The 12,103-nt window shown below is 46.2% G+C and overlaps 1 protein-coding gene across 1 annotated transcript in view; it reads left to right on the forward strand.

Moving 5' to 3' along the window:
* Positions 1 to 12,103, forward strand: part of ZNF277 (zinc finger protein 277) — a 91,538-nt gene that overhangs the window by 64,851 nt on the left and 14,584 nt on the right. Inside the window, exon 5 of the mRNA XM_006912074.3 lies at positions 9,702 to 9,793. Coding sequence (XP_006912136.1) covers positions 9,702 to 9,793 — 92 coding nt within the window. The remainder of the gene's footprint in view (positions 1 to 9,701; positions 9,794 to 12,103) is intronic.

Here is a 12,103-nt window from a genome sequence, read left to right on the forward strand (position 1 = left end):
TTGAGGAAGTTAATAATTTTTCTAGGTTGTCTGAAACCCCCTCACTCCCAATCAGGAGGAAGCAGATATCATGACAACCCTTACCACCCCCCACCGCCCCCTCCCCGTCCGCACTGATTTCGCTGAGTTTGGGGGTGTGCTTTGGCATGAGAGTCAGCTCGCTTTGAGGACCAGTGTGAGAAAGTCTGTGTTGTTTGGTCTGTCTGTCCTGAGGATGCGTCCGTTGCATCGTATAGTGTATTTAGCATCAGTGACTTCTAGTCCCCCAGTTAGGCCAGACTTCACGAGACACAGCCCTGCACAGGACTGTTCTCACTGTTGACAGATCCCAAGGCCACCTTCACTTCTGACCAGCTGGCCACAGTTTCAGGGGTTCCCACTACTCCCCTTGGATTCATTAATTCACTATAAAAATTCACAGAACTCAGGAGAGCACTGTACTTATGATTAGTTTTTTATAGAAATAAGTACAAATCAGAACGAGCCAAACAGGGACATACATAGAGTGAGGTCTGGGAAAGTCCCAAACATGAAGCTTTTATTGTCCCCAGAGGCACATCAGCGTGTGACAATATGCCAAGTGTTGCCAGTCGGGAAAGGTCACCTGAGCTTCGGGGTCCAGTCTTTACAGAAACGTCACGAAGCAGGATCGATGGACTCGACACACAGCTAAGCCCAGTCTCTGGCTCTTCCCTTCCTGATGCCGGGCGACATCATGTGCCTCGTGTCTCTCTGGCTTGGCAGTCCCATCCTGAGTTACCCTGTTCGCGTGAACTATCAGGTGGGCGCAAAAGGCCCCTGTGAATGACAGAGACACTCCAGTCAGTCGAAAAATGCCAAGGATTTAGAGGTGACCACCCAGGAACGAGGGACAAAGCCAAGTTCTTTGTTGTACAAACCCCGGTCGGAGCTGCTTCCCAGATCTATGAGAGGCGACAGCCAGATTTGGGGCCACTTCTGGGCTCCAGTGTGTGCGTGTGCGTGCATGTGTGTTCGTGTGTGTGTGTGTATGCACACGTGTATTTTTATTTTTCATCTTCAAGTTATGTGCCCACCGTGCCCTAGTTTTCCTTTCTTTACTCTCAGTTTTGGGGCGCACAGTTTTATAGCAGCCAGAAACACTTATTAGAACAAGATAGGGGTGTAAATGAAATAATCTCAGATGCCTCAGAGGTAGTTTGTGTTTGTGGAGGTATGAGATGCTTCTGTTTTCCCGTGGAGGCCTTAGGCCACTCCACCTTCAGGAAGGTTCGTCGTGTCCCCTGTTGGGAAGTGCAGCTGGGCTCCCAGCCTGAGGATTCTGTGCTGCTGCCTTCAGGCTGGGCTGGGCAGGAAACAGTGCCATTCAGCCAGCGAACTCTGTCGTGCATCTAATCCGTCAGTATCTATAAAACGTTTTCGACACCCATAATGAATGACTGTGGCCTTCGTTTGACTTCCTTGTGTCAGTGCAAGTGTTTCCACTGGACTCGTCATTCTGAACATGTTGTATGTTTGAACTTCTCAAAGCAGCTGACGAACCAGTGCAAGCTATTTCCACTGGACTCGTCATTCTGAACATCAGTTTTAGCTTTCCTGTGTGCAAATACTTACCTAATTTATATATTCTAAATTGCTTTCTCGTGGATTGGCTGATTTTTGTAACTTTCAACCTAACTACCATTTTCATCTTCCACTTGTACGTCAGGCCCCTGTGACTGCTGAGTGCCATCTGCTCGATCTGCTGTCTCATTAATGCTTCCCCTGCCTTCAGCTTACGAATAAAGGTGGGAGACTGTGCACTGACCCCTTTACTACCACACTTGACATTTTAAACCAATTAGACAAACATACAGCTTGTTATTATGACTCTTCGCCTTATACATAAGCTGATCTTGTATCCTTACAACTGTGCTTTTTATCCAAGCCTATTTTGCAATGAAAATTTTATCTGATTTCGTCAGCTGCTTTGAGAAGTTCAAACATACAACATCTGCGACATTCTCTTCATCCTTCTATTCTGTAAATCCATGAATAAAATCTAATATACCTGCCCAGCATGAGACTTCTTTTTGAGAAAAATAAAACCCTGAAGCTGGTGGTCTTCGATTTGCACTTCTTTGTAATGCTTTATATGAGTCGTCTCCTCATATTTGTTGGTTCATAAGTGACTTTCAAGCATATGCTACCGCTGATCCTATCAGATACCAAGCTTTACAAAGGAAGAAAGGAAAGACAGAGGGGAAGAGGGAAGGAAGAAGGAGAGAAAGAAAGAAAGGGAAGGAAAAGGAGAAGCATCTTTCTCGATTGCCCGAGGGCCTTCCTTTTGGTGTGTCCGCGCGTGCGCGGTCGGCAGCGGTCGGCACGCGTGTGTGTCCGCAGAAGGACGCGCAGAGTCTTCAAGGCTCAGTGTTGTCCTGTCCCATCACGCACATTAACAGCGGTGGCAGTCAGGGCGTTGGGGCGCAGAGGCGACGTGGCTGTCCCCTGCCTAGAGGCCTGCCCGTTCAAGGGACTGGAGGGAGTGGGGGCCACAGAGAGACCACCTGCACTTCACGGTGACTGCGTGCCCCGGCCCGTGGGGCACAGCGGACGCACAGATGCGTAGAGCAGTTTCGCCTCTGCACGCTCACTGTCTGGCGGGGGACATATGGAACCGATTGCATAAAAATAGTAACGTTAATAGGGTTTCCCTAGCAGCGATCTGTATACCTGGAAAACCACTATCGAGTTTGGAAAAAATCCCCTTTCCACACATCGGAGCCAAAGTCCCAGGCCGGTGACTTATTCTGTGGTTTAAGATTTAGAGGCAGGTCACCTAACAACCAAATGAGACGTGTGAACCTAGAGTGGTCTTGGTGGGAGTTGGGGAGGAAGGGAACATTAAAAGACATTCTTGGGACAGTTAAAAAATTTAAATATTGCCTGAATGTTGCATGCTATTTTGGAAGTATCGATTTTCTTAGGCGTGATGATAATGGTATTGGAATTATATGTAGGGGTGTCCTTTGTCTAAGGGAGACATGCTGAAGTGTTTGGGAACGAAGTGCCATGACGTCTCAACTGATTTTCAGATGCATAGTTATATGTGTGTGTGTTGTGTGTGTTGTGTGTGTGTTGTGTGTGTGTTGTGTGTGTGTGGAGAGAGAGAGAGCAAGGGGAAAGGGGAGAGAGAGAAACTGGCAAATCGTTAATAATTCTTGAAAGTAAATATTGGGTGTAGAAATGTTCATTGTATTGTTTATGCTTCTCTGTGAGATTTTTCATAATAAAAATCAATGGCAAAAGAGACCGTGCCAGAGTTAAAGAAAAGCCTGACTCGACTGGCTTCCAGGTTTACTAATTTATTTAGCACACCATGACGTAACTATGAATTCTTTGTTCATCTAAACTCAATTTCTACAAATTAATGAGGACTTTCTTCCTGATTTATTGACTTGATTACAGTTGGATAATGTAATCTGTAACAGAATAGTCATAGAATTAAAATAATTTCTTTTTCATCTTCACATGATTTATTCGAAGTAAAATTTCATCAAAATATATAATATATTTGGTGCTTCTATTTTAAGAAACGAGGACTTTTTTCTATTTGTTTTATAAGCACACATATAAAAAATAATTAGTAGGCCATTTATTAAAAATAATGGGTACAAAAAGACATAAACGAAAAAAGAATAAAAGGAATAAAAGAAAAAGTAATGAGTAGACTTTGTTAGGTGGATAAGTGGGAAAGCAGTTTGCCATTTTATTTATTATTTTTAAACAAAATAAAAATAATGTTCTTTAATATACTTAGTTTTCTGAATTATTGGATTGCGTAATTATTCTGGTTCATTTCCTTATCTTGACTCGCATCTCCTGTAGTTCTCAAAAATTAGTAACAAACAGCAGTTACTCTTTTAAGATATAGACTTAGTAAAGTATAAATACACTATTAAAAGTAAAAATAATTAATTGAAAAACAGTTAAAACATATCTCCCTAAATCCCTATCCTATAGCAACATAAAATTCTCTTATGTATCTCTGTGTATTTATAAAAATTATCAGTTGCGAGTTAAAAAACTAGAACTTTTAAAATAATAACCAATAATAAGCTCTACGTCTACAGTAGGGTATTTGTTTAAATGACTATCTTAACAGCCTTTACTATTCTGCATTTTGCGTGGAACATAAGTGACTCCGTTTTAAAGCGGGTGCGCCCCCTTGACATCTGGGTGAACCTGGACTTGACCCCTCCCCCCAGGTGCGCTCTGGCACGTGCGCACAGCGCTCTGGCTGCACCGGTCACGGGGTTCCCATCAATACTCTCTCCCGGACGAGGTGCCCTCGGTGTTGCTCTGAGCTCTCTCTGGCGCCAGAGCCCCGGGGCACCTGGCGCCTTTGATCGCCCAGCCATTCTCCCTGCTTTTAGCTATAAAATTCTGGGGGTGGGAGGTGCAGGCATCCATTCGTCCTGCGGTCGCCCGAGACAACTTTCTGTATACAAGTCCCCTGTTAAACTCTTTAAACGCGCAGGCCGGACTCCGCTGCCCCATCCCGTGGCCATCGGCCCCTTCCGCGTCTGGGGGCCACTTTGAATTTACGGCCCTCTTCTGGAACAATTTTATGTTACGTGTGAAATATAAATCATGCGAGTACCAGCCCTCTGTCGGTAAGGGGTGATCAAGTGTTTTACAGACTCCTTCGAAAAGTCCGTTTTGCTTTTCAGGAGAGCGTTCGGGCCTATAGTGTGTACGTTGTTGTACCTGGGTGTTTATTTAGTGGTCATGCATTCATCCAGGATCTGCTGCAAGACATGTCATGTGGCGTAAGGGAGCTCGTGTTCCAGTAGAGACGGGTTGGGACATAGTGTTCCTGAAAACCAAGCCAATGAAATGCTACAGACTGGCAAAATGACATGTCGCCTCTAGCAGAGAGCGGTCAGGGACAGTCACCTTTATGTCCACAGAATGTTTCTCAAGCAGTTTAGAGATCACCAGCAACGAAGTCCTAGAGAGGTGACATGCCCGTGGCCACATTAAGAATCAGCTAGTCGGAAAAACAGGACAAGAATACACATCTCCTGAGTCCCAGCCTCCACTCACCGGAGACGTAGCGTCTGAACCCAGCTCCGAAGGGTTAGTAGGGTAGCGGACTGCAGAACACACAGACTGATGGAGGAAAAGGGGACAGTGCCCCGGGCCATTGAGAAGCCTGAGAAATGATAACAGGTCACTGAGAACTGCTACCGCGGATAACAATGCACAAGTAATTATAGCAGATGCTCCTGTTTTTCCTGAAACGGTTTATATGAGGAAACAATGCAAGAGAAGGCTTTGAATAACCTAGGTTAGAATCACGTGGGAGGCCTTGTGAATGCCATTCTAAATAGTATGGATTTTGTTCGGAAGAAAAAGGAGAACTATTGCTTTGCTTAAGCCTCTGTCTCATACCAGTTCAGATGTAGTCATTTTTGTAGACTCATTTTTAAGGTCCACGTACAATCAGATTTTGACTTACATCCCTCTGGGAACGCAGCACATCAACATACTTTCTAAATGTGTGTACAAGGAAGGTCTTTCCTATAAATCTCTCCGTCTGATATCTTAACCTCAGTAGATGCAAACAGCGGAGAACACACAAGTAACAACAAAGCATCCCTGCAGGGTGAAAATAACTGCCACGGAGCCATCCAGACAGGAGACTGGGGGATGCTGTTTCCCACGGACCAAACATTCGACTTAATTTTATACACAGAATTTGATTATCTGGATTTCATTTGCCTGGGTCTCGAGAATTCCTATCGCTTCGTTCTAGGCTAAGGAGAAGAACAGGAGGTCTAAACAGAGGATAGCAAAAAGCACGTGGAAAGGAGGTGTCGATGGGGGAGCCAGTTGAGGGCACAGAAGTAGACTCACTCACCGTGATGAAAAGCTTCAGTGAGTAAAAGGAGATAAACACAGACGGCCATTCAAGAGAGGAGAAAGTTACCCAGAAGAACACACACGGTGAGACGTGGGTGTCTCTTACGGTCCAGCGTGGAAGTGCCCGTTCATACGAGGGCCCTGCGTCACGCAGCCCAGGTCGATTATGTCCCGAGTGGACGGTAGAGGAAACACGAGCGGTGTCTTGGAAACCATCTGTGTAAAACTGCTAACCCTTTAAACACAAAATTAAAATTTCTCCATTCTAGAAAATCTGCTTATCCAGAATACTTCTTTCTCTAATTCAGTGGGCACGGTTGTGATTGTATATATTATTCACCTTGTTATTTCGGTGTGTTCTAAAGCCTCAGATGCTGAGAAGCTAATCAATTCCAGACTCATCTAAATGAAACTGTGGACATTTTGAAAGGAAGGTTTTTAAGTTGCCCTACCTGTCCAGTCTCTATCTGCGGGGCTCTGAACTTGTTTGTCCACTAAACAGAAAGATCTTTGTTACCTACATGTCTACAGATACTCCGGTGGGTACCTTCTGAGAGGAAAAAAAAAGCAAATATGGTACCCTGGCAACAGCACCGTCTTTGGCACCAAGTGGCTATGTAGCTTTAAACAAGTCGCCGTAAGATCTCTTTATAGGGGATTAGTAAATAGTTTCACGAGGTCCCTTCTGAAAAGCCAGTAGTGAGCAGTCATGGTCAGAAAGGAGGGGATCTTAGTGGGAGGATAGATGTCATTAGGATGTAGGACACGTTAATGGAGCTACGTTAGGACGAGAGCCCGGAGGGCATAGGCAGTGTCCACCTTACTGCAGCCACAAGCCGAGTGCAGCGAGAACACAGGCTGGAGCCCACCCATCGGAGCGGAGACTCCGGTGAAAGCGGAGCCGGCTGGTCACAGTGTCCGTTCTTCCCAGCTGCAGAGCTCGGCCCTGCGTCACCGGTACTGCAGCCCTCGAAACGAGCGGAGAGTCGGCGGAGCAGCGGAAGCTTTCACTGGCTCCTGGCGGGAGGGCCCGGGAAAGAGATTCAAAAGCATGAGCAACAGACAAAAGGCAGGTCTTGGCAGGACGAACTTGGGTGAAATTAAAGGGTAAAGTTGTATGGAGCCTGTGAGACCAGAGACGACACAGGGTGCCCCAGAGCCCGCGTCACCTCCCATGGTCGTGGGCGGCACGGACATCGCGGCTGGGAGCCCCCCGGATCGCGCCGTCGCCCTACGAGAGGCTCCTGAACGACAGAACAGAAGGCAGAAGGCCAGCCGGGTTTTAGCTACTCGCCGTGAAGGCAGCCTCTGGCTTTACTGCCCTGGCTGTCCCTGCTGCCTCTGATCTCCCCAAGTGTCAGTCAGGCGCCCCCCACGAAGACCCGGTTTCTGTACAGCTTCAGGTGTCTACACTCAAGCCGCGCACGTCAGAGTCCACTGATAAACCTTAACTATGGCTGAAGAGAACCTCAGATGGCTGCGCGTCGCTCTGCTTCAGGCTCACAGATCTGTTTGGTTTGTGCTGAATCAAAGCCAAGGTAACACTGAGTAAGGTTTTTCTCTAACCAAAGTTGTGTTATGTTATCACAAGCTTGGGAAATATGAGCCAGGATGATGGTTTCTAATGAGCACGAGCGGATCTCGTGGGCTGAAAACGGGCAGGCACAGAACATGCTCACCATTTCTGCAGGGCAGCAACAGCGATTGCACCAAGAGCTTTATCTGCTGGGTTTTTGTTTTTGCTGCTGACAGAGTTGTCGACATAGGGATCTGAAATGTGTTTTTGAAGGCAAACCATGCATGCTTATGCAAGCAGAGCTTTCCTTTTCCAATAGCTCTTTTGTTGGACTCTTACTGTCAATTTTAGTTTTTATGTAAAGTTCACTTAAAGAGGGATAATTAAAATTGTCCAATTCATCGACTTTATGCCTTTTATTGTGCTTTTATCTACCACTTCCTACCAGCTTACAGCCCTGCCCTTCGGGAACTAGAACGCGTTCTTTACTTTTGTGTCCCCCTGAAGTGGTGAGCGAGGTATTTGCATTCTGCATGTCGGAACTCCAGCATATTCCAGCGCTGAACCTTCTGGAATCCCCCCTGGAAACTCCTCGGTCAGGCCTCGCAGCACCCTGCTCTGTACATGTACAGCTCAGCATTAGCACAGAGGTTCAGAGAATCCCAGTACGGGTGCCCTGAGCGCCCCTGCAGCTCTCCCGCCCCCGCGGACCTCGGCCCGCGGATGCCCCTCGCACCGGTACGCCGAACGCCAGTCCTTTCTTCTGTATCCAGTGAGGTAGCTGCTCTTCGTTCGGATTTAATTTCCCTATGTTGCAATTTGGAAAATGCCCAGCAGAAAACTGGCAGTGTATTATTTTTTTCTCTTAAGGATCACAGCCCTGTGCCGTCTATTATCCAATGTCTGAAAACAGATAAAATACACGAAGCAGTTTGGTTTAGTAGTTTACAGGGGAAGTGAGAGATCCATTATTCCATTGTGACTGAAACCAGAAGTTCATGGAATTGATTTTTATCACAGTAGCTTCTTTTCTTTTTCTTCAGTGGATTAATATTTCTAGATGCTAATATTTCTAGATGTTAGAAAAGGCCATATTGAATTTATTAAGCTTCTAGATGCTAGCTCATTTTTATGCTGTTCTATAAATACTTGTAGAATCAGCAGTAAACTTTATGAAATTCCAATTTAGAGCTGTGTTGTAAGAATGTGTAGAGTAGCATGTAGATGTAAGAGCAGAATAAATCTTTTAACGTCAAAGAGTTTTCGTACCCTTTCAGAAGACAAAGCAGGCAACAGCTTCCAAGGGGATGATGGGTAATAAGCGCAGGAGATTGACACTGGCTGGATAGCAGCAACATCCAACATTTAATACGCCATGCGCAACTTGAACTCTTTATATAAATCATCTTATTTAATCTTGTAAACAATGCCGTGAGGTAATAGTTTCATTTTCCTCTTAAAAATGAGAAGACTGAGGATTAAAGAGATTAAATCGAGTCCAGGAGAGAGCCAGGTTTCAAATCTAGGTGTGCTCGGTGTTTCAGAGCCTAAGCTCTTAATCGTCGGACTAACATGTAGAAATGGCTGTATGATAGGAGTGGATCGAGTTGGATCTTAAAGAACAGACAAGATTTCTAAGAGTGAAAAAGCAGAGACATAAAGTCACCTCAAGGGAGGGTCGTGTAGAGCCACTCTAATGAGAGCAGGGCGTTACCAAAGCGAATTTAAATTATTAGAGAGCAACAGCGTACTTATGCGTGTAAACGGTACTTAAGAAGGTTTTTCCAGCAGAAAAGTGAGAGTGGATATGATGGAGAGAAGGTTGAAGTCGGAGAGACCCTCTAGAGACGTACTTGAAGTTTTCCCATGGTGACCGACTAGAAAGCAGACTTGGGGCGATGACACTGGGAATGGTGGCCAGAAGTCATTTGAAAGATGCTTCGAGTGAAAAATTGCTCAGACTAAACTGAGAATCACAGAAAGGGACAGGTCAAAGATCCCACCACATCTTCGTTTCTGAAAGAGGGCGGGGTGGGAGCTGGCTGGTACAGGCAGGAGGAAGGGCGGGGAGGGGAGCGCGGCGAGGCCCTGGGGACCGTCTCCTGCAGAGCGGCCCTGGTGGAGTGCGCCTGGAAATTCAGTGCGCGGCTTCGAAGGGGGGAGTTTGAAATTTTGTCCGTGTTCCTGGGCTCCCTTTGTGCTCCGGCCCCGATTCCCTCCCATCCGGACTCTGACATTTTTCATTAGCCGACTGTGCATTCATTAAAGATAATATCACCTATCTGTTGCTACTTTACAGAAAGAAATTCTGGAACAGCAGCAGCAAGAACGAAACGATAACAGTTTTCGTGGCCTTTGCATGTTTTGCAACACGGAATTCCTCGGAAACAGGTTTGGCGGTTTATGCGTGTCTTGAAATGTTACTGTTTTTCATCTGAAAACTCATCAGAACATCTATAATGGTCATATAAATTAAGTTCTGTGGGTTAGCTAAGGACCCTTTTATGTTATCAATAGTAATTTTTTTTAAACATGCCTTACATCAAAGATGGACTTTAGTCGCTCTAAGCAGAATAGGGGAATAAATTTTTTAAATGCAGAAAATACATTTGTGTTGAATGTCGTAAAACTTGTAATTGGCTGACAGGCACCCTGTCATATATTAACTTGTTAGCTCTAGACTTTTAGCAGTTTGGGGTGTTTTGCTTTTGAAAATTAACAATGATAAGGATCTAAGGGAAAAATGGGGAAGTTGGTAATTTTGACACTGACCCCGACTGCTCCAAAACCAGCTGGCGCGCTGTCACTCAACTCTGACGCTAAGCACCCAGAGTCAGCATCGGACTTTAGACACCAGCCACATGGCCAGGGGTCCCCAGCGGGAATCTTCACAAGCTCAGTCATTCACTGGACTCGCAAAACTCAGGAAAGCACTCTAGGCTGACAGTTACAGGTCAGGAACAGTCAAACTGAGACACACGTAGGGCCAGGGAGGGTCCTAGATGCAGAGCTGCTCCGCCCTCTCCCCAAGGAGCCAGGCAGGACGAATCACCCTGTCAGCACCCATGCGTTCACCAGCCAGGAACCTTCGCGGAGCTCTGGTGTTCAGAATCTTGAACGGGGCTTCGTGGCGTATGCACGGTTGATTAGATCACTGAACTTCCCCTCTGGAGGTCAGACTGGCTCCAAGTTTTCGCATGTCTTGTAATTTTTTGTTGAAAACTCAACATTTCAAATAACATAATTTGGTAACTCTGGAAATCAGATTCCTCTCCCACCCAGCCAGGGTCTTTGTTGTTGCGGTTTACGTGTTATGTGACTTTTCTGGACTGTTCTCTGACGTGTGTATTCTTGGTTGTACGTGGCCACTGAACTACCTGCTCCTTTAAGCTCAGTGTTTGACTAGTGATAAGACAGGTTGCCTTAAATGCCATGAACCAATGGATCTTCCACCCTTTGCCAAGGGCAGTGTGTGGGTGGGGGCCAGATCTTCAGCGCGCCATCTGCGTACCCCTCTGCCTTAGCCTTCACTCCCTGCCTGAGTAGAGCCTCGGGGTCAGCCGAAGGTGAGAGACTGGGGTTTGCCCAGGCATTGCCCAGGCACACACGCAGCCCTGCACACCTCCCAGGAGGATATCAGGCTTTTCACCTCATTCCCCATATTTTCCGATTAGGTTTTTGGGCCCGCCTGCCATTTACCACAACTAGTGTCACCTGAGGCAACTGCAGTGCCGAACCACTTGGGGACGTCTTATTCCGCAGGGCACAGAGGGAAAGTACTTGAGAAGGAGATATGCATTTCATTGGCTTAGCTCCTGTCTCCTAACTCATGGACCTCGAGGCTCCAGAGAGGTCGAGAGCGGAACTAGTCTCCCATCAGTACGCTCAGCGTGACTCTTAAAGGCAAGAGACGCTGAGGCCACTTAGGGAGGGGGTGAGGGAACCCTCTGACCCACCATGCTGCTTGACCAGCTGTTATTTCCGACACCGTCCGAGGACAATCTAGAGTCTGCATCTTCGTCCTGGGAGGTCTGGGCAGATGTAGCTGGCTCGGCTACTCCAGAGCGAACCTCTCTGGGTCCAGAGGCATGCGCCCTGACCCAGCACAGCCTTGGGGAGGCGGGCGGGGGGTTGCGGGGAGCTCTCTAACCCACACCACCTGCAGGAGGCACCCAGCTCCGTCTGCGGGCCCAAAAGCACTGCAGAGTTTCCACCAGGCATTAGTTTTATTCAGATTTGTCAGTAGTAGCTAAGTAGTTAGACAAATGGACATATTAACTATGAGATTAATATATCCTACATGTGAAAAAATCAACAAACATTTTCATAGAGGCGTTTGCTTTATTTCACTTTCTAAAGGAAAAAAAAAATATTAAAAACAATTCTATGGGAGTCAGCTAAGATCATAAAAGCCTTATAATATGTCACTACCAATGACATGTGTACTAACGCATTCCCAAAACTGTCATCTTTATTTTATGAACTAAAGTTGTGACAAAGGCCCAATATTTTACACACAGCCTTTTCCATGTAAACTAATCAACAGGCTGGTCATTGTGTATCCAGGTTATTATAACCTTGAATGTGATTAGATGTGTTGAGAGTTCCAGGTCTCTTTCCAGTGGTGACTGACCAAATGTCTATAGTCCCAGGTCCTCTTTCTGTTAGGCAGCTGTCTCTTCCTCTTCCCCATGATGAATT

Source organism: Pteropus alecto, unplaced genomic scaffold (assembly GCF_000325575.1).
Source record: "Pteropus alecto unplaced genomic scaffold, ASM32557v1 scaffold21, whole genome shotgun sequence".
NCBI classification, from domain to species: Eukaryota; Metazoa; Chordata; class Mammalia; order Chiroptera; family Pteropodidae; genus Pteropus; species Pteropus alecto.